Here is a 21,236-nt window from a genome sequence, read left to right as displayed (position 1 = left end):
TAGTGATCTGAAGTCAGACGCTCGCTGGTGATGCTGGGCAGTGCAGCAGCCACGGCTCCCAGTCAGCCACGCGATCAGGAGGATAAATAACCCCTCCACTCCAACCATTCTGAACCCAAACCTTTCTGTTTTTCACTTTCAGTACAGTACTCAGTAACTTACATGAGATATTTGACACTTTATTATAAAACAGGCTTTGCGTTAGATGATTTTGGCCAACTGTAGGCTAATGTAGGTGTTCTGAGCACGTTTAATGTAGGCTAGGCTAAGCTATGCTGAGCAGTCGGTTGGGTGTATTAAATGCATTTTCAGCTTACAATGTGTTTATCAGGAGGTAACCCCATTGGACGTCGAGGAAGATTTGTAGACACGTTGCTCTCACCAACGTTCATGCAAACAGCAACCACCTGCTCGGCCACTTCCTAGCCTCACCTATGCAAAAATCTCACCACCCTGTGTCAGCACCCCTCCCTAGGCTGGAAAAGGCCAGCTTTAGAATTCAGTTATTTCCAGGAAGCCACCGGGAAATGCGTTGCTTCCCTAGCAGTGTAAAAAAAGGGAGGAAAGACACAGTCCTGAACTTTGGCTCTGTAGCTCCGTCACTTGTGTAAACCAACTTACATAACCTCCGTGAGCTTCAGTGTCTTTACCATCCTTATGGGATGATTGGGGAGAGGGAGTTAACACGGGTGAGGTAGATGGGAAAGGAAGTGCTTCCCGGTGCCTGACGCGGGAAACGTCAATCCTTTCCTTCCAAACTGTCTGTCATGAACTTTCAGAAGTGGCAGATGCCACTAGGAAGCAGCATTAGCACACAAAGAACTAAGCATGCTGCACGTACACACACGCTCATGTAAACACATCCACACACGCATGCTCACATGCACATACGGGCACAAAGCACACACTCGTACACACTCATGTACACACATACATCACACATTCACGCTCACATGCACATACGGGCACAAAGCACACACTCGTACACACTCATGTACACACATACATCACACATTCACGCTCACATGCACATACGGGCACAAAGCACACACTCGTACACACTCATGTACACACATACATCACACATTCACGTACACACATGCACACCAACCACACACACTCTCACATGTGCAGACATATACTCACACCCATATGCACAAACCCCAAGCGCTCCTTCCTTCCTTCCTTCCTTCTTTCTCTCTTTCTTTCTCTTTCTTTTAAATCTATTTCAGTGTTAAGGTAGGGAATGACCCTCGGGCTAGTAGATGGGAAATTTTACTGATAAATACTTATCATTGAGTTTGGGGACTCAGAAATCAGATCCTACATATTGAAAGATTGGTCAATGTCTTAGAAATGAGAAAGTTCATTTTCTATAACTTCTTGAAGAAACATGTTAGAGCAGGAAACAAAAGTGACGACCTGGATCCCTTTGTGTTGAGAAGCCCATCTGCCATAACAGCTTACAGGGTTCCATGGGTCTGCAGTTGCGGGTTAAGCCACGTTACATAGCATGGGAAGACCACCTTCAACCTTGTTAAAATGTAGGATGATAACCATCGATTTGTGATTATACTTTCACTCTTTCTGCACCAGGCTGCCTGTGGGGGAGAAGAAGAATACTTTCTGGTACCTCAGCCAGCAGGGAAGGTCACTGCACTCTGGCTGGGGAGGGTACAGCTGAATTTTGGTAACAGGCAACCTAGTGATCTAAGCACTTAAGAAGAAACACATTTCGCATAGAGAGGCTACTTATGGGGCTAAATGGACCATATAGTCACTAAATAGAGGGGCTGCAACTGGGCAGTTTCTTCTGATGGGCTCCTCTCATCCAAATTGCCTCTTCAGAATGAAAACTAGCAGATTTTTCCTCCTGTGAAAATATCATTAGAGGAATCAGTACTATGGCCTAAGTTCTAAAGTTTACTCTGATTAATTTTCAAGGACCCAAGCTTATCCAGTGGCCTGAAATGCCTTCAAAGAAAAAAATGATGCAAAAAGCCATCCTCAACAAACTTGCCATATTCCAGGAGTTTTTATGGAATAGTCTATTAAAAGTTCAATCTGGAGATTCCTTATAAAAAGTTCCAGCAAAAGAGATTTGAATGCAGCAGCAACTAAGACAACAATGTAAAGCAGTTGTACTCCAATAAAGATGTTAAAAAAAAAGACAAGGAATTAAAACAAAAAACAGATTTGAAAGAACATATATGGTCAGATAAATATTCAGGAGTGAAACTTCTGGGTCATTTGGTAGTTCCATTTTTAGTCTTTTTTTTTTTTTTTTTGGCCACACCGCATGGCACGTGGGATCCTAACTCCCCAACCAAGGATCGAACCCATGCCCCCTGCACTAGAAGTGCAGAGTCTTAACCGCTGGACCGCCACGAAGTCCCTATGTTTAGTTTTTTGAGAAACCTCCATGCCATTTTCCACAGTGGCTGCCCCAATTTACATTCCCACCAACAAGGTAGGAGAGTTCCCTTTTCTCCCCATCCCCGCCAACATTTGTTATTTGTGGTCTTTTTGCTGATGGCCATTCTGACAGGTGTGAGGTGATATCTCATTGTGGTTTTAATTTGCTTTTCTCTGATAATTAATGATGTTGAGCATCTTTTCATGTGCCTGTTGGCCATCTGTATGTCTTCTTTGGAATAATGTCTATTCAGGTCTTCTGTGCATTTTTTAATCAGATTGTTTGTTTTTTTGATGTTGAGTTGTATGAACTGTTCATATATTTTGGCTATTAAACCTTTATCAGTCATATAATTTGCAAATATTTTCTCCTATTCAGTAGGTCTTCTTTTTGATTTGTTGATGGTTTCCTTTGCTGTGCAAAAACGTTTAAGTTTAATTACTTCCCATTTGTTTATTTTTTTGTTTTGTTTTTTTGTTTTTGTTTTCTTTTTGCGGTACGCGGGCCTCTCACTGTTGTGGCCTTTCCCGTTGCGGAGCACAGGCTCCGGACGTGCAGGCTCAGCAGCCATGGCTCACGGGCCCAGCCGCTCCGCGGCCCGCGGGATCCTCCCGGACCGGGGCACGAACCCGCGTCCCCTGCATCAGCAGGCGGACTCTCAACCACTTGCGCCACCAGGGAAGCCCCCATTTGTTTATTTTTGTTTTTATTTCCTTTGCTTTAGAAGAAAGATTCAAAAAAATATTGCTATGATTTATGTCAAAGAGTGTTCTACCTATGTTTTCTTCATTAATTGGAAAAGATACACACAACCCAGTGTTCATAGCAGCACTAACAATAGCCAAGACATGGAAGCAACCTAAGTGTCCATCAACAGATGAATGGATAAAGAAGATGTAGGGCTTCCCTGGTGGCGCAGTGGTTGAGAGTCCGCCTGCCGATGCAGAGGACGCGGGTTCGTGCTCTGGTCCGGGAAGATCCCACATGCCGCGGAGCGGCTGGGCCCGTGAGCCATGGCCGCTGAGCCTGCGCGTCCGGAGCCTGTGCTCCGCAACGGGAGAGGCCACGACAGTGAGAGGCCCGCGTACCGCAAAAAAAAAAAAAAGAACATGTAATGTGTGTGTGTGTGTGTGTGTGTGTGTGTGTGTGTGTGTACACACACACAATTGTATACAATAATCAGCCATAAAAAAGAATAAAATTTTTCAGTTCGCAACAACATGGACGGACCTGGAGAGCATTATGCTGAGTGATGTCACTTATATGTGGAACCTAAAAAATGAAACGAATGAATATAACAAAGCAGAAACAGACTTAACAGATATAGAGAACAAAGTAATGAATGCCAGTGGGGAGAGGGAAGGAGGGAAAGGCAAGCTAGGGGTAGGGAATTAGAGATACAAGCTACTATGTATAAAATAAATAAGCTACAGGGATATATTGTATGGCACAGTGAATATAGCCCATATTTTACAATATCTCTTTAAATGGAGTAAAATCTATAAAAATATTGCATACCTGAGAGTAATACAATACTGTACGTCAACTCTACTTCAATTTTTTAAAAAGCTTCATTTACAGTTTAAAAGTCTATATATTTAAAAGTTTTGAAACAATAAATTTAATTAGGAAAGTATCTGCAACAAAAGGGAGGATAATAGAACAATATATTCTCTCCTTTTCTGGAGCAAACCCAGCAATCCAGTCTGGGGCAGGGGAAAGGCTCTAAAATTTTTACTGCTTTCTTTCCATTCCTAGAGCTGTGAGGTAAGATGGGGGGGAGGTCCAGTTTTAAGTGAATAGGTGACAAGTTAAAGAAAACAGTGGTTCTAAAACTTAGTGCTAAAAGAGGTAATCCAGGGTTGATGGGGTTTTGTTCAGCAAAATGCCTAAATAGGGCTTTTTGGTTTAGAAAGGGGAGTAACCGCCCACTCTCAAAGCTGACCCTCAATACACGTCATGGAGAAAGATAAGGGGGGGGGAAGCAGAAGGCGGAGAAGAAGAAGAAGGAGAAGGAGGGGGCAGGGAGGGAGGGGGGAAGCAAGAGAGGTTGAGAGAGAGGAAGAGGGAAGAATATTGAAGGAAAGGATTCAGAAAGAAAAAGTAAAGCTGTTTTTTAAAGTTAAGTAACGGGCACTTGGAGCTTTTGAATGACATCCTGGGAAGTGGGGGGCACACTGATTTCTGTAAAGGGAGGAGGAAGAGAAAAGCATCTTGGAGGAGATGTCGGACCACACCCCGTGAAGGCAGGTGAATCCTGAGGAAGACGCATCCCGGAGGAAACACCTGTGCGGAGACAAAGTTTACCAGTCGCGATGGGCAGTACAGAGCGTGGAGATGGCAAAGTAAACAACTCTTTCTGGGACTTTTATAAAAAGGGATACAGAGACGGAGCAGTAGCTAGAAAAAGACGTGAGGTAACAGTAAGGTTTTCTTTTTAAAACAGTGGTGATATTATTGCATATTTATATGCTGATAGAAATGCTCCAATAGAAAGGGGAAAAAAATAAACATGGAAGATCATTCATCAGAAGAGCAAAATCCTTAAGTAGGAGACAGAAGACGGGATCCTGAACATGAGGTTTGCCCTTAGATGGGATCTCGGAGAAACGAGACGGAGGGCAGAGACCCTGGTACAGACATGGCTGAGATGGTAGACTTGGTCATGGGAAGATTGAAAAGGGTCTTTTCTATTTTCTCTGCGAAACAAGGAGCAAGGTCATCGGCCGAGAGAGAGGACAGAGACGATGGCTTGAGAAGGGCTGAGAAGAGACACAGCCACGTTGGGGAGTTGGGGAGAGAATAAACTAGTGAAATGCGGTAGGATTGCCAGGCACAGTTGAGGGCGTATGTGAGGCCCACGTTCATGAATCAAAGTGGGACCTATTAGCATAATTGTGAGGTTTTCGTTTTTTCCAGCAACCTTCAGCTGCTCTGGTGCAGGCACAGGAAAGGCAGCTAGAGCCTGGGATGGGCTTTGCCAGCACATACTACAGGAGGAGAAAAGGCCAAGGACGTTAGACATAAACAAAGGAGCAATGTCAGTGATGGGTCACGGAATTCTAGTGGGTAAGGAAAGCTATTTAGGCATTATGTAAACCAAACTTTAAGGGCTCAGATCCATTTCTATTGGCCTGAAAGTCGATGCATTCCTTTTTGGTGATGCGTCTCAAACTTCAGAATGCGAAGAATTATCTGGGGACTTTGTTATAAATGCAGATTTGGGGGCCATCCTCGGAAATTCCGGGACACAGCATTTTTTTCCTTTGTAATAATTACCAGGCGATACTGATGCCGGGGTCTGTGGACCATTCTAAGAAAACTGTTGCCTCGCAGTTGTTTTAGGTGAAAGCGTTTAGGAGTAGAATTAGGGAGAGGGTAACTGGGTTACCTAGGTAATTATTTACACTTTCCATTTCACAGCCATGCAAGGACAATGTTCCAAATATTTGGGTTTCTTAACCAGATAATTCAAAGTAAGCTACCCTGGAGTAACACTGCAATGGCTGACACATAAATTCAGTCACTTTATTTTTCCATTTCCATTAGGTTCCTTGGACAAACACATACAAGTATGACACTTAATTTTGAATCAGAAAACCAACTTAGCATGGTTTTACATCAGATGCTTCTGTTTTCCAGAAAGCGAAAGAACTGTGCTCTGTTTGGGGAGAAAAAAAAAAAAATTTAAGAGAAACAGTCATCTCTTAAATCTGTTAAGTAGCCAAGCCAAGTCAAATACATTTTATAAACGTGTAGAATAAATCGAATTATGTGAATGAAAGCATTCAGTGTGAGCTTTAAGTGATTCGAGAAAAATCAGGGAAATGATAAGGCACTCGTTTCCAAGAGAGGAAATAAAAGATTAGGTATAATTCTGACAGTCAAGATTAAAAGAAAAAAGCTGTATCAGCCCCTTATTTAATCGCCAATGTGCCAACAGTGCTGCATCTGTCTGAAGACTATAAAAGAGAACAGCATGAAGAAGTGCATTAACAAAGCTCTGTTTGGTTTTTTTTAATTATCTTCTGCTAATATTTTTTCTGCTGGTCTGTGCTAGGATTACTGTGCTTTGTCAACTTTAGTATTTAATGTCTCACTAGGGCTCTGCTATGTTTTGAACAATAACAATTTATCCAGTGCTTTTCTAACTATTTGTAATTATAGTGATAATAACCGTCATTATTATCATTGTGTACTTACTCCATGTCACGCATAATATTTCTAATCATCAAACCTATGAGGCGGGTATTATTTGCTAGTTATCATTTCCTTCTCTCTGTCTAGCTGGCCACTTCTCAGACCCCTCTCTCCTCTAATCTGCTCCCAACTCTCTCCTCTACCAGCTGATACAGGACTGTCAGTATTCTTGAAGCATTTGTAAACCTGGAAGGAATAATAGCTTCAGCCTCTGGCTGGCTCCTCCTTTGCAGAAACAAAGATATGTAGACCTTAAACCTAAAACTAATGCTCTGTGATGACCTAGAGGGGTGGGATGTGGGGGGAGGGTGGCAGGGAGGCTTAAGAGGGAGGGGATGTATGTATACGTATAGCTGATTCACTTTGTTCTACAGCAGAAACTAACCCAACATTGTAAAACAATTATACTCCAATAAAAAAAAGTTACTGTAGGCAATGTTAAAAGAAAATCACATTCTTAGGGAAGATATTTTCATAGCTTGTAATTTTAAAAAAAAAGTTTTGTATACAGAATTTATTTTAAAAAATAAATTTAAAAAAAACCCCTGAAACGAATGTCTTTAATGCTGGCCAGTATACACTCCTTTATCACCCACAAACACAATATCATCTTCCTTAAAATGTTTAGCTCTAACGAACACTTTGCTCTAATGGGTACTTTTCAAACTCCAGGAATTGCTGAAGGAAGTAAAGAAATGTTAGAAGATCTATAAACCAATGACCATTGACATGAGTTACTTTGTAGTCTGGGGTGAGTTCTTTATCATTTGGGACCAAGAGGTGGTCAATATTATTATTCAATATTCCATTCAATATTATTATTAGTATTCAAGCATAACCTGGAATTATACATGATGGCATAATTCAACACTCATCAAATAAAACCACAACCCTGAGTTTTAAGGAAAAAAAAAGGAAAGGAAAATGTGGGGAAACTAAATGCAGCTTACTGCTTCATCTTGTTATTTCCTCCTGCCCCACTCTCTTTTAAAAAATCCAGTGGCCACATTAACATGGCTTCTTTTAGTCATCAGGTAATAAAAGTACTGATTATGGCGAAGGACAAGCGTAAGTGCTAGCTAAACGTTCCAGGGTTGAACTCACCCTTGAAGCATTTGGGGATTTGAATGATGCCGTCTATGCACTGGGCATCCTCTGTATAGCTACACTTCTTCTCCTTATTTTTGCAGAAGAAAGAAATTTTATGGCCATGCAGCATTCCATTCTTAAATTTGTCTTGGATGTTTACTCTCTCTCCTTCATATATCACGGTAGCTTTTTTAACAGATAATTTACAAGACGCTGAAAGAGACAATATTTGTAGTCAAGACAGGACTTCATTTACTCTTTCTTAAAGAAAATGTAGCATTTGAACCAGTAGATGTTCAGACCTGAAACAAAGTGCTCAAGACGAGAAGGTTCTAAGATAGCAAGTGACGTCAGTATCATTGCTAACTGTTGCTCCTTGTCAATAGAACCTTTAATCATGGCTTCCAAGATCACCTTTTCTTCCCCTGGAGTAGCCACATAAGAAGGTCAGAGCAGGGCTTCCCTGGTGGCGCAGTGGTTGATAGTCCGCCTGCCGATGCAGGGGACGCGGGTTCGTGCCCCAGTCCGGGAAGATCCCACATGCTGCGGAGCGGCTGGGCCCATGAGCCCTGGCCGCTGAGCCTGCGCATCCGGAGCCTGTGCTCCGCGACGGGAGAGGCCACAGCAGTGAGAGGCCCGCATACCACAAAAACAAGAACAAAAAGGTCAGAGCAGAAGCATCAGATACTAGGCTTCTGTGCAAAAGAACTTCTATCAGATACCTGCCGTCTCAGGTAAGCGTCCCTGCCCCACTCAGCTCCCATTTACTGAGTTGCTGCACCACCCACCAGCCACTGTGAGTGTTGGCTCATAACAGCTCATAAATGCTCCTTTCTCTGAAAAATGCCCTTCAGCCATAAGACAGCCACCTCTCCAAGGAGAGTATGCACATCAGTCCACAACACCAGGGTCAGGGAAGGGAGCGGCCCGCAGCCTATGACAGGCTGAGAAGGGGATCAAAATAATCAGGTCCCCTTGCCTCTTGATGGGATGGACTCCCATGGTCCAGAGATCCCAGGGGATTAAACTGAAGTTAGACTCTAGCTGAGACCACATCCTCGTTCAAAACATGGTCCCTGGATTGGCAGCATCAGTATCACCTGGGAACCCGGTAGAAATGCTAGTTCTCAGGTCCTACTGCAGATCCAGCAAATCAGAGACTCTGTTTAAACAAACCCTCTAGAGATTCTGATGCACAGCGAGGTTTGAGAACCAGTGTCCAGCTCCATCCTACCTGCCTCACATTCTTTTTCCTGAGACTCACTTAATAAACCAACTGTATTTGAGTCCCTGTCTCAGGCTCTGCTTCTAGGGGACCCCAACCTAGTCATATGTCATTTTGCCTGTTGTGCCTAATTGCCTTTTCTATTTAAACTGTCCAACCCGGACTTCCCTGGTGGTGCAGTGGTTAAGAATCCGCCTGCCAATGCAGGGGACATGGGTTCGAACCCTGGTCTGGGAAGATCCCACATGCTGCGAAGCAACTAAGCCCGTGTGCCACAACTACTGAGCCTGCGCTCTAGAGCCCATGAGCCACAACTACTGAAGCCCACATGCCACAACGACTGAAGCCCACGTGCCTAGAGCCCGTGCTCCGCAACAAGAGAAGCCACGGCAGTGAGAAGCCCACGCACCATAACGAAGACTAACCCTCACTCACGCAACTAGAGAAAGTCCGCGCGCAGCAACAAAGACCTAACACAGCCAAAAGTAAAATAAACACATTATTTAAAAAAAACAAAACTGTCCAGCCCACAGCAACTTGAGCAGAAACGCAGTGCAAAGTCGGTGTTCTTTGCATAAGCATGACACAGACTAGATCAAGGATAGACACCTAACTCAGAAGCAACCAGCATCTCAGGGAAAAGATGCCAGTGAGTGATGAATCTTTTAGTTGAGAGGTCCTGGTGTAGAATCAAGTCAGGTTCAAGGTGAGTAAGCAGAGAAACAGAGATATGAGAGAAACCGTGAGGCCAATGAGATGTGGAAAGAGTAGCGATAGTTCCTGACTTTCAGTTGCAGTCCTCAAGAGGACCAGTTGTGTTTCATTTCCTCATATTCAATGTCCATACGATTGCCTGTTACGTTTATAATTCGTCACCATTTCCTGGAACTAGCCAGAATGTGTGGTTGGGTTTTGCCACAGTGAGAAGGGTCTTGACTAGAGAACAAAGCAAAAAAGGAGGCTCATGGGCCAAGACTTAAAAGCAATTATAGGAAGCCCACACAATCTTCCACCATATTATCAAGGCTTACAAAATATGTTTATTTCATGCAGTTTAATCTCAAGCAGGATTGCTAAGCGTGAAGTTTCCCCATGCCCATATAAATCCCAGTAGCTGTGAATCAAGTCTGAGAAACAAAGTGGAAAATGACTGGAACAAGAAGATGGCAAGTAAAGGTGATCTACTCGATGAATTGGGAGGCAGTTCAAGACCGTACCCATAGTTCTTACCTTTACAACTTGGCTGTGCAGACCATTTCCCCAGTTTGCCACATTCTACTTCTTCTGGTCCATCCAAGGCATAGGTATCATGGCAACCATAAGTGGCTTTATCCTTGTAATAAAGTACCCGCTTTACAGGATAGTTCACAAATCCATTGTCTGGTCTTGATGGGAACGGGCATTTTACTTCTAAAACGTTTAAGCAGTAAGACGTATTAGTATAAATAGCGTGGGGTCCAGTGGTTACGGAATAGCCCCGCGCTTGTCTCTCTTATTCCCCCACTGAATCACTGGGTGTCCCTGTGCCTAGAACACAATTTCTGGGGACCTTGGTGCTTAATTCTGTCCCCTTTATCTTATCCTTGTGAAACTCTGGATATTAAAATAGAAACAACAACACTTTGAAAGAAAATTAACGAGTTACCAAGTGCTTTGGGCTTTCACATAATCACAAGGTAGTATTTATTGCAAACTTCATCTGCACACAGTCTAAGATGGTGGGTTTGAAAGACGGAAAAAGTCTGTCTCTTTTAACCAAAAGACCATGAAATTAAAACACAGAGATTCCCTCTATGCACGCTGGAACAGCATTATTTGGATTTTAAATGTTAAATCTAACTCTTATGACTGTCTTCAGACTATACAAGAAGCCAACATGAAATATGAAGGAGAAAACTGAAGGCTTCCCGGCTTTCTTTAGATCCTCGGCGGTAGAACCCCAAACCCGTGTCCCTATTTACCCCAGTAAAGAAAGCCAAGCTGGAGGGAGAAGCACAGAGCTCTTGGGAGGAAATCTAATGAGATGGTTCAAGGGGACCAAATCCAGTGCTGGGCTGCTTGGATCAGCTTTGGCTCTTCCACAAATTGGGTGCAAAAGAATCTGTGAGTCTATAATAACGCTAAAAAGAAATAGTTCATGGAAGAAAAACTCTTCCCTGTAGAAGAATTCCAGCTAATAAATATAGAAGGAAAGAGAAACTTAGAAAGCCACCATTTTGTAACCACCAACGTCTCAGCTGACTGAGTTCAGGATTATCAGTGGATGCTAAAATGACCGCTAGAAAATGAATATTCTCACCGCCTCAAACTGTCACCCACAGGTTGCTTACTAATTCAACGAGAAAGAGATGCCTTTACCAAGAGAAGAGGGGCGTACCCCACCTGACCAAGGGATCAAATTAAGCATGACAGTGATGGACTGACGCCATGTGCCTTCTGATGTGATGGAGTGTATTCTTAAAGAAAAAAAAGTATTTAACTCAAATGCAGTCATGAGTAAATAATCGACCAAATTCACATTGTGGAAACTTCTCCAAGACAACTAGCACGTACTCCTCAAAAATGTCAGTGGAAGACAGCCAAAAAGGCAGGGGATAATTCTTAACTAACGGAAACCAAAGAGCTATGACACCTAGACAGAATACGGGATTCATGATTGGATTTCACAGAGAACCAAACACGTGTATAAAGGGTACTTCTGGATCAGCTGGGGTAATTTGCATATGAAATAAATTTGTTAATTGTATATAGTGTAATTGTTTAAATTATTATTGTTGATAATTCCAAATATGTTAAATGTCTTGGGTACAGTGATAACATATGACAATGTTGTCTTAGGACATTCATGCTGCTGAAGTATTCACGGGTAAGTGTCATGATGTGTACAACTTATTTTCACATGATTCCGGGGGAAAATAGTATGTCGTCTATAGAGAGAAAGAGAGAGAATGTCACAACATGCTGATGGCTGATCTATCTATGTAAACGGCTGAAAAGAAAAAGAACCCACTGCTTAGGACTCGCGAGAATTAAATGAGATGAAACGAAAAAGAACCCACTGCTTAGGACTCGCGAGAATTAAATGAGATGAAACGAAAAAGAACCCACTGCTTAGGACTCGCGAGAATTAAATGAGATGAAACGAAAAAGAACCCACTGCTTAGGACTCGCGAGAATTAAATGAGATGAAACGAAAAAGAACCCACTGCTTAGGACTCGCGAGAATTAAATGAGATGAAACGAAAAAGAACCCACTGCTTAGGACTCGCGAGAATTAAATGAGATGAAACGAAAAAGAACCCACTGCTTAGGACTCGCGAGAATTAAATGAGATGAAACGAAAAAGAACCCACTGCTTAGGACTCGCGAGAATTAAATGAGATGAAACGAAAAAGAACCCACTGCTTAGGACTCGCGAGAATTAAATGAGATGAAACGAAAAAGAACCCACTGCTTAGGACTCGCGAGAATTAAATGAGATGAAACGAAAAAGAACCCACTGCTTAGGACTCGCGAGAATTAAATGAGATGAAACGAAAAAGAACCCACTGCTTAGGACTCGCGAGAATTAAATGAGATGAAACGAAAAAGAACCCACTGCTTAGGACTCGCGAGAATTAAATGAGATGAAACGAAAAAGAACCCACTGCTTAGGACTCGCGAGAATTAAATGAGATGAAACGAAAAAGAACCCACTGCTTAGGACTCGCGAGAATTAAATGAGATGAAACGAAAAAGAACCCACTGCTTAGGACTCGCGAGAATTAAATGAGATGAAACGAAAAAGAACCCACTGCTTAGGACTCGCGAGAATTAAATGAGATGAAACGAAAAAGAACCCACTGCTTAGGACTCGCGAGAATTAAATGAGATGAAACGAAAAAGAACCCACTGCTTAGGACTCGCGAGAATTAAATGAGATGAAACGAAAAAGAACCCACTGCTTAGGACTCGCGAGAATTAAATGAGATGAAACGAAAAAGAACCCACTGCTTAGGACTCGCGAGAATTAAATGAGATGAAACGAAAAAGAACCCACTGCTTAGGACTCGCGAGAATTAAATGAGATGAAACGAAAAAGAACCCACTGCTTAGGACTCGCGAGAATTAAATGAGATGAAACGAAAAAGAACCCACTGCTTAGGACTCGCGAGAATTAAATGAGATGAAACGAAAAAGAACCCACTGCTTAGGACTCGCGAGAATTAAATGAGATGAAACGAAAAAGAACCCACTGCTTAGGACTCGCGAGAATTAAATGAGATGAAACGAAAAAGAACCCACTGCTTAGGACTCGCGAGAATTAAATGAGATGAAACGAAAAAGAACCCACTGCTTAGGACTCGCGAGAATTAAATGAGATGAAACGAAAAAGAACCCACTGCTTAGGACTCGCGAGAATTAAATGAGATGAAACGAAAAAGAACCCACTGCTTAGGACTCGCGAGAATTAAATGAGATGAAACGAAAAAGAACCCACTGCTTAGGACTCGCGAGAATTAAATGAGATGAAACGAAAAAGAACCCACTGCTTAGGACTCGCGAGAATTAAATGAGATGAAACGAAAAAGAACCCACTGCTTAGGACTCGCGAGAATTAAATGAGATGAAACGAAAAAGAACCCACTGCTTAGGACTCGCGAGAATTAAATGAGATGAAACGAAAAAGAACCCACTGCTTAGGACTCGCGAGAATTAAATGAGATGAAACGAAAAAGAACCCACTGCTTAGGACTCGCGAGAATTAAATGAGATGAAACGAAAAAGAACCCACTGCTTAGGACTCGCGAGAATTAAATGAGATGAAACGAAAAAGAACCCACTGCTTAGGACTCGCGAGAATTAAATGAGATGAAACGAAAAAGAACCCACTGCTTAGGACTCGCGAGAATTAAATGAGATGAAACGAAAAAGAACCCACTGCTTAGGACTCGCGAGAATTAAATGAGATGAAACGAAAAAGAACCCACTGCTTAGGACTCGCGAGAATTAAATGAGATGAAACGAAAAAGAACCCACTGCTTAGGACTCGCGAGAATTAAATGAGATGAAACGAAAAAGAACCCACTGCTTAGGACTCGCGAGAATTAAATGAGATGAAACGAAAAAGAACCCACTGCTTAGGACTCGCGAGAATTAAATGAGATGAAACGAAAAAGAACCCACTGCTTAGGACTCGCGAGAATTAAATGAGATGAAACGAAAAAGAACCCACTGCTTAGGACTCGCGAGAATTAAATGAGATGAAACGAAAAAGAACCCACTGCTTAGGACTCGCGAGAATTAAATGAGATGAAACGAAAAAGAACCCACTGCTTAGGACTCGCGAGAATTAAATGAGATGAAACGAAAAAGAACCCACTGCTTAGGACTCGCGAGAATTAAATGAGATGAAACGAAAAAGAACCCACTGCTTAGGACTCGCGAGAATTAAATGAGATGAAACGAAAAAGAACCCACTGCTTAGGACTCGCGAGAATTAAATGAGATGAAACGAAAAAGAACCCACTGCTTAGGACTCGCGAGAATTAAATGAGATGAAACGAAAAAGAACCCACTGCTTAGGACTCGCGAGAATTAAATGAGATGAAACGAAAAAGAACCCACTGCTTAGGACTCGCGAGAATTAAATGAGATGAAACGAAAAAGAACCCACTGCTTAGGACTCGCGAGAATTAAATGAGATGAAACGAAAAAGAACCCACTGCTTAGGACTCAGGAGAATTAAATGAGATGACAAGAAAAAGAACCCGCTGCTTAGGACTCGGGAGAATTAGATGAGATGACACATATATAGGAGGGGACCGGTGCCTGGCCCAGAGTTTAGTCCCCCAAAGGTGCTAGGTTTTAGTAGCAGTAGTAGTTTCCCTATGCTAAAAAGCACTTATGTTCGAATCATTCAGTAGATATCTGTAACACCCGCTGCGGGAGAAGGTAACAGTCCTTAGTGTAATTCCTGGTGTGTGTGATAAATTCTACTTGTTATGCAGTTGACAGTTCAAAGATAGTGATGATGAGTCAAATTAGAGGAGAAAGAATTTTCATATATATTTTTAAATCAAGTAATCTTGTGATTCTTAAGCTTAGGTAAAGACTACAAAAGCTTATATCAATCTGACTGCAACCCAGTTTTTCGCCTGTTTCTTAGGACTCCCCAGTTTAATCCAGCCTCACAGTAACACTCAGCTGTCCGTGCACACACCCTGTTCCTTCACACCCCCCTGGCTCTCGCCATCCCGCGCCCTTGTGTGGTATGCCTATGCCGTTCCCCCATTCTCCACTGCTCCCGCGAGCCCTTCCTCTGGGAAGCCTTCCCGAGCAGCCGCAGACAGACCCCTGCATCATAGCTCATCTTCCTGAGCTGAGTCAGGTCTCGCTCCTCTGGTATCCTGGGTACCCGGCAGATGCCGATAAACATTTGTTACACAAGGTCATTTGAAACACTCCATGACAGAGAAATTTTCAATCGTCTTCAAAAAAGAGATTCTACACTCCCATGATTATTCTGTCTTATCATTGCACTCACCCTTACATTCTGGTAATTCTGTCCAGTTTCCATGTTCTGTGCAGGTAACGGTGTCATTTCCAAACATTGCATGCTGTGGCAAGCATTCAAAGACCGCCTTGCCTCCATACAGGGAGTTGTTCCCAGATAATGGCTGGTAAACACTAAGTTTTGCAAACTTCGGTATGGGTGGTGGAGGGCAGGTTATAGCTGAAAAAAGAAGGAACTATCATTTTAATGAAAATAGCTGAGTCTTTTAAAAGTACTCTTTACAGAACAAAACAAAAAAAAATCCAGAGAGTAACTTGGGAAAATGCAAACTTTGATCACATGCCAGGGTAAACACAGTCAGCTGGAGAAGCCAAAGAAGAAAATATGATCTGGAAATCCGATGTCTGAACCAGTCAAAAAACTAAAAGATGGGGCTTCCCTGTCGGCGCAGTGGTTGAGAGTCCACCTGCCGATGCAGGGGACACGGGTTCGTGCCCCGGTCCGGGAGGATCCCACGTGCCGCGGAGCGGCCGGGCCCGTGAGCCATGGCCGCTGAGCCTGCGCGTCCGGAGCCTGTGCTCCGCAACGGGAGAGGCCACAGCAGTGAGAGGCCCGCGTACCGCAAAAAAAAAAAAAAAAAATCTAAAAGATGAAGGAAATTTTTTGCTTAAGATACCATACGTCTTGGATCCAAACGCTACCTTGGAAGACATTCCTGGGAGTCAGAATTGGCAAAGGACTTTGCTGAGGGAGCCTCCTGCAATAGTTGCTGATGACAACAAGTCATCTGTGACATCTGAGTGACATCTCGGTCCTAGTTTAGGTTTGTTTGTTCCTGTTGAATACCTCCTGCTTTTGTACTCTGTCTGTATGGAGCTTACACGAGTAGCTTCACACAGAGACTCAGAAGTGGGTTGCCGTCCTGACCTAACTAATCTGGAGTTTCAGTGTTAGAGTCAGGGTCAGGTTCAGAGTTTGTCATTCCAAAGCGGTTGTTTCATCTTCCAGAGTAAGGTATCAGGATGGACAGTCCCCAGAAAGGTGACCAACCATTTCATGGAGCTGGGACTGAGGGGTTTCCAGGGTGTAGATCTTATAGTGGTAAAACCAGGGAAGTCCCAGGCAAATCAGCTAGTCACCTCCCTATAACTGGGACCCACCAACTCACGAGCACAGACAGGAAGTTTCTGACTCCATTCTCCCTCCTTAGTGCATTGAACAGAATTAGCTCCTTTCAGATAAAACCTGCAAAGGGAAAATGTAATCCACTAAATTATAAAATAACCCACCCGTGGCATCTCAAATGTCTTTTCTGTTAAGCATGGCTGCAGAATAATACTATTGGCTTCTCAGGGCTTCCCTGGTGGCACAGTGGTTGAGAGTCCGCCTGCCGATGCAGGGGACACGGGTTTGAGCCCTGGTCCGGGAAGATCCCACGTGCGGCAGAGCAGCTGAGCCCGTGCGCCACAACTACTGAGCCTGCGCTCTAGAGCCCACGAGCCGCAACTACTGAGCCCACATGCCACAACTACTGAAGCCCACACGCCTAGAGCCCGTGCTCCACAATGAGAGAAGCCACCGCAATGAGAAGCACGCACACCGCAACGAAGAGTAGCCCCCGCTCGTCCACGCGCAGCAACGAAGACACCCCACCCCCAAAAAAACATACTATTGGCTTCTTTTCCGTCTTATAATACTGTTTTCCTGAGAGGCTTAACATTCCTCTAAGGCTCATCAAGTCTCCCAGCCTAAGGCTGCAGGGAACTGCGGAAGAATGGGAAGGTTCCATCGCTAGTGGGTATGGAAGCCAACCCTACCCAGTGCCCAAACCCCTTGTCTCCAACCAGCTGGTCAGGTTAACTGCTTCCAAGCAAAGAACCACCTCTTTTTCAGGATCACAAAAGTGAATCAAACCGAATTCACAAAAATGAATCAAACCGAATAATCCCTAATATTCTGAGAGCCTGCAGACCCAAATGTTTAAAAACAACGCAGTCTATTTCCATTGCAAATGTACCATTGTCCCTGAAGCCAGTTTGTTCAAGGTCATTCATCATGAAGCCTACCAGTCAATTGGTGTTTCAGATGAAAGGACTGCCTCTCTTTCACACACAGTATTTCTTAATCTCTAATCACAAACAAGCCTCCTCAGTGAAATTTTGCCCTGCTCTACAGCCGATGAGCTCTCGCCAGTGTCACTGATGGTGTATTTGCTCATGGGGCAGGTAAGTCATATGACCAACCATAAGTGCTTTCTTCTGGGGATGCTGTGAGGATGAAGATTATGTTTTACATCATCACACACTCAGCCTTCTCCATAAAATTCTCTTCCACGAGGTCACAGTCGATGAAATTAGCCTCATAACTAAAGCCCAAGTCCGATTACTAAAATATTTTAACCCTCATGCCAAGATTTGGCCCAGAGATCATAAAGAATTATCACCCAGTTTCAACAATTTCAATGTGCTCCTCAAATAAGTAACTAATCAGGAGCAGAAAGCTTAGAATGTTGACTTCGTATTTCACTAGCTGTCGTATTCGCCCCCCCTTACCCCGCCCTCAACACCACTGTGGATTTGTATTCGGTGATTTGTACTCAGCAAGTCCAGCCTAAAGACTAGAAACGGACCAGCCTTGATGATTAGCTTAAGGGCGCAGGAATGGGCTGCATCTGTGAGCCAGAAGTCCTTACCCGGTATTGCAAGAAAAATCGATCGTGTTGGGATATTCAAAAGTTGTATAGCGTACAGTTCCATTTTCTAAGATTCCAGCAAAAGGACATACTCTGGCTGTGATTTAAAGATATAAAGGTCAATTTCCATTTATAGATTTTACTATTAAAATAAAAATGTATAAACTCATTTCTATCCTTTGATCCAGTAACTCTACTGGTAACTATTCTAAGAAGATAACTCAAAATAAGTCAAATGATATATGCACCAAGGCACCCATTGTACTGTTTGCCACGCAGCATGCGGGATCTTAGTTCCCCGACCGGGGATCGAACCCTCGCCCCCTGCAGGGGAAGTGCAGAGTCTTAACCCCTGGACCGCCAGGGAATTCCCTGTATTGTTACTTCTAATGACAAAAGCCAAACAGTCTAAATGTTCACTATCAGGGTATTATTTTAATTAATGGTAATTAAAGGGTAAATCCACCTGAACTGTGATACGGCCAATAAAATATGGATTATGAAGACTACAGAGATACAGTCCATGCTTCTGATATGTTAGTGAAAATAGAAAAACACAAAATGGTGTCAACTCACTGCAATGAGGAAAATATACACGCGGAAAATAACCTGAAAAAGCAAGTCGTTAGTGTTGCAAAGTTAAGGCTGATTTCCGGAAAAATTTTCCCTAATGATGTTACGGTGGTTTTTCATTAACAATTACGTTTTGTCTTTTTTAATCAAAAAGCATATTAAAATCACTGCATGAACACGTATCGTTTTCACAAATGGTATCACCCATACAACCAAAGTAACCCGAGCTCGGATAGGTCCATACAGTTATTTTTGCTGCTTGACTTCTACATAAAATTGCCAGAAACCCTCCCAGGTGGATTGTTCAAGAGCCGACTGCGAAAAAATAACGCCAGCGTGCTATCGCGGAGCCACGCTCTGAGGCATAAATAAGAGCAACCACCGGGAATTCCCTGGCGGTCCAGTGGTTAGGACTCTGTGCTTTCACTGCTGAGGGCAAGGGTTCAATCCCAGGTCGGGGAACTAAGATCCCACAGGCTGAGCCACGAGGCCAAAAAATAAAAAAGCAACTATCTACCATAAAGTCAGATATCTGTGAATGTATATATACATATATAACTGTTATATTACATATATTATTACATATAATATTCCTGTACATTATTAATTTAATATATTTATATTTTATTATAAAGATAATTTGTAATATAATCTCCACTTCCCTTTTCACATCGGCAGTGTTTTCCTCCCCTTTTATCGTACCAAGTCTCTTCTTAAAATCTCCCCTAGTTCCAGGCTGTGCTGCAAATAGCACTTACTGTCCTTAGCCTCTTCTCCTGTGGAACTCCCCACAGACCCTCCTGTTTCTTCACAGCCCTCCACTCCACAGTTCTGCTGGCTTTCTGTACCGCGAGCATGACAAGGTAGGTCATCTCCCCAACATGTCCAGGATGTGAATGACGGGGAGAATGCATGAGATGGAGGCTGACTTACGTGTGCATCTCAGCGTGTTGATGGGCCAAAGTCCTGTGAGCGGGCAGGTGAACCGCCGGATCCCTCCCCGGGACACGTAGCCTGGCTGGCAGGAGTACACGATCTCCTCCCCGGGGGCATAGGATGTTTTTAACGGAACAACTCTGGCAAATGGTAAGTCATCTGGCTTGGGACAGACTGAAACAGAGCACAGAGCCGTTGCCCGAGAAATCTGTATTTGCGGTTTTAAGTTCAGCTATAGCACACACAAATGAAAAGTATTTCGTGCTACCAATAATATGCACGCTGAGTTCTGTACCAAATACTTGACTTATGCAATACCTCGTCTAATCTCACCAACTTTTGAAGGGCGCTATTGTCATCTCCATTTCACAGGTCCGTATACTGAGGCTTAAACAAGGTAAATACCTCATGCAGGAACTTTAGGCATGGCTATATCAAAGAACAAGCACCAATCCACTCTCTCAAGCATCCACCCTAAAGAGAATTTAACTAATCATTATGGATCCCTGGCATACACAAGGGGGACGGATATCCGAATTCTTTTTTTCAAAAGCAAAGAGTACTTACTTCGTCCTGCAATAGCAACATGGCAGAGGAAACTTGAGAACAAGATGAGGACGGGAGGAATCATCGTGGATGGCTCACACTGGCACTACCGAAGCGGCTTTCCTCTACTAAAAAGAGAGCTGTAAATATTAAAGTGCTTAAATATTAACCATTTGGGGGTGTACTATTATCTCTGTAAATAGAAGATAAAGGATCATGGTCTGAAAGGAGCTCCAAGGCCTACATTCTTTAATCATTTACTTTTCACTTTGGCAGGTCTGTTGTGAAATCTTTGGTAGATGGTTTCTGTCTTCACGACATTTATGTTAATGGCACACAACAGCTGGGTCTTGCCTCTGATACAATCCTGGTAGTTCCGGGTTGCCCGGCCTCTGGTCCAGATGTCTTGCTCTCCATCCTTGGTTTGTGTAGCGGTGGATAGAAAACGCAAAGGCTGAATTACCCGCTCCACCCCCAGCCTTGGCATGCAAACTGAGGACCATCGCTTATTTTCAGGTCTCTTCACCTCTAAAATGACGTTCCAGGTTCCAGATATATGAGCAAAGAACATCTTCACAGCAGCATCTAAGATTATAAAGCCTGAAAAACTGAGGTCACCATCTTCTCTCACAAACTGACTGCTTCCTCTCTTACCTGCAGCGAGTAACACGACCCTCCTGGTAGCCAGCTTCCAGCCCCAGCACTACCCTTGCATTCTCAAGCTCCGCCCGCGCCAAATCAACGCAAAGTCCCGCTCATCCGTTCTGAAGACTTCTTAGGTCTGTCGAGCCAGATTCTAGATCTGTGTGAGGGATTGGGAAGTCGATGTGAAATTACAGGTGTGGACACTGAGAAGTACAGAAGTCTAGTAGGAGAGGATGGGCCAAGGCTGATGATGATGTTTAAAAGGGCTCAGAAGGGCTCAGAGCAGACCATCCAGGACCCCGTAGTTCTCCTACGTATCACTCGCTCTGAGGGACTGAGTATACAAATGGACAATGGCTAGACAACGCATAAAAACAGAGCTCTGACCCACAATCTCTAGCAATTGGCCAAACTTAGA

General features: G+C 43.3%; 1 protein-coding gene across 2 annotated transcripts; it reads right to left on the bottom strand.

The window, feature by feature from the left end:
- Window positions 1–5,929: 5,929 nt before the first annotated feature.
- APOH (apolipoprotein H) lies at window positions 5,930–20,292 on the bottom strand. Of its 2 annotated transcripts, XM_024761048.1 has the most exons (8): window positions 20,195–20,258; window positions 19,625–19,801; window positions 18,119–18,215; window positions 16,595–16,671; window positions 15,457–15,645; window positions 10,161–10,340; window positions 7,721–7,918; window positions 5,931–6,077 (listed from the first exon to the last, which is right to left on the bottom strand). In XM_024761048.1, the coding sequence occupies exons 1-8, from the start codon at window positions 20,256–20,258 to the stop codon at window positions 6,022–6,024; spliced, it is 1,038 nt and encodes a 345-aa protein (XP_024616816.1). In that variant the 3' UTR covers window positions 5,931–6,021. The 2 variants fall into 2 exon arrangements, with proteins under 2 accessions (XP_024616817.1, XP_024616816.1); XM_024761049.1 differs by lacking the exons at window positions 16,595–16,671; window positions 18,119–18,215 and having other exon boundaries at window positions 5,930–6,077; window positions 20,195–20,292.
- Window positions 20,293–21,236: the final 944 nt, after the last annotated feature.

Source organism: Neophocaena asiaeorientalis, unplaced genomic scaffold (genome assembly GCF_003031525.2).
Source record: "Neophocaena asiaeorientalis asiaeorientalis breed wild unplaced genomic scaffold, Neophocaena_asiaeorientalis_V1.1 scaffold30, whole genome shotgun sequence".
Classification (NCBI taxonomy): domain Eukaryota; kingdom Metazoa; phylum Chordata; class Mammalia; order Artiodactyla; family Phocoenidae; genus Neophocaena; species Neophocaena asiaeorientalis.
Note: the sequence above shows the minus strand (reverse complement) of the source record. Positions and strands in the feature narration are given on the sequence as shown.

Excerpts from the sequence above, each read along its gene's own strand:
- APOH (XM_024761048.1), bottom strand. The coding sequence starts at position 20,258 with ATGATTCCTCCCGTCCTCATCTTGTTCTCAAGTTTCCTCTGCCATGTT. Across the intron at positions 19,802-20,194 it reads TGTTGCTATTGCAGGACGAA|TCTGTCCCAAGCCAGATGAC; the intron begins GTAAGTACTCTT and ends GCTCTGTTTCAG. Across the intron at positions 10,341-15,456 it reads AGAATTACCAGAATGTAAGG|AAGTAAAATGCCCGTTCCCA; the intron begins GTGAGTGCAATG and ends TAAACGTTTTAG.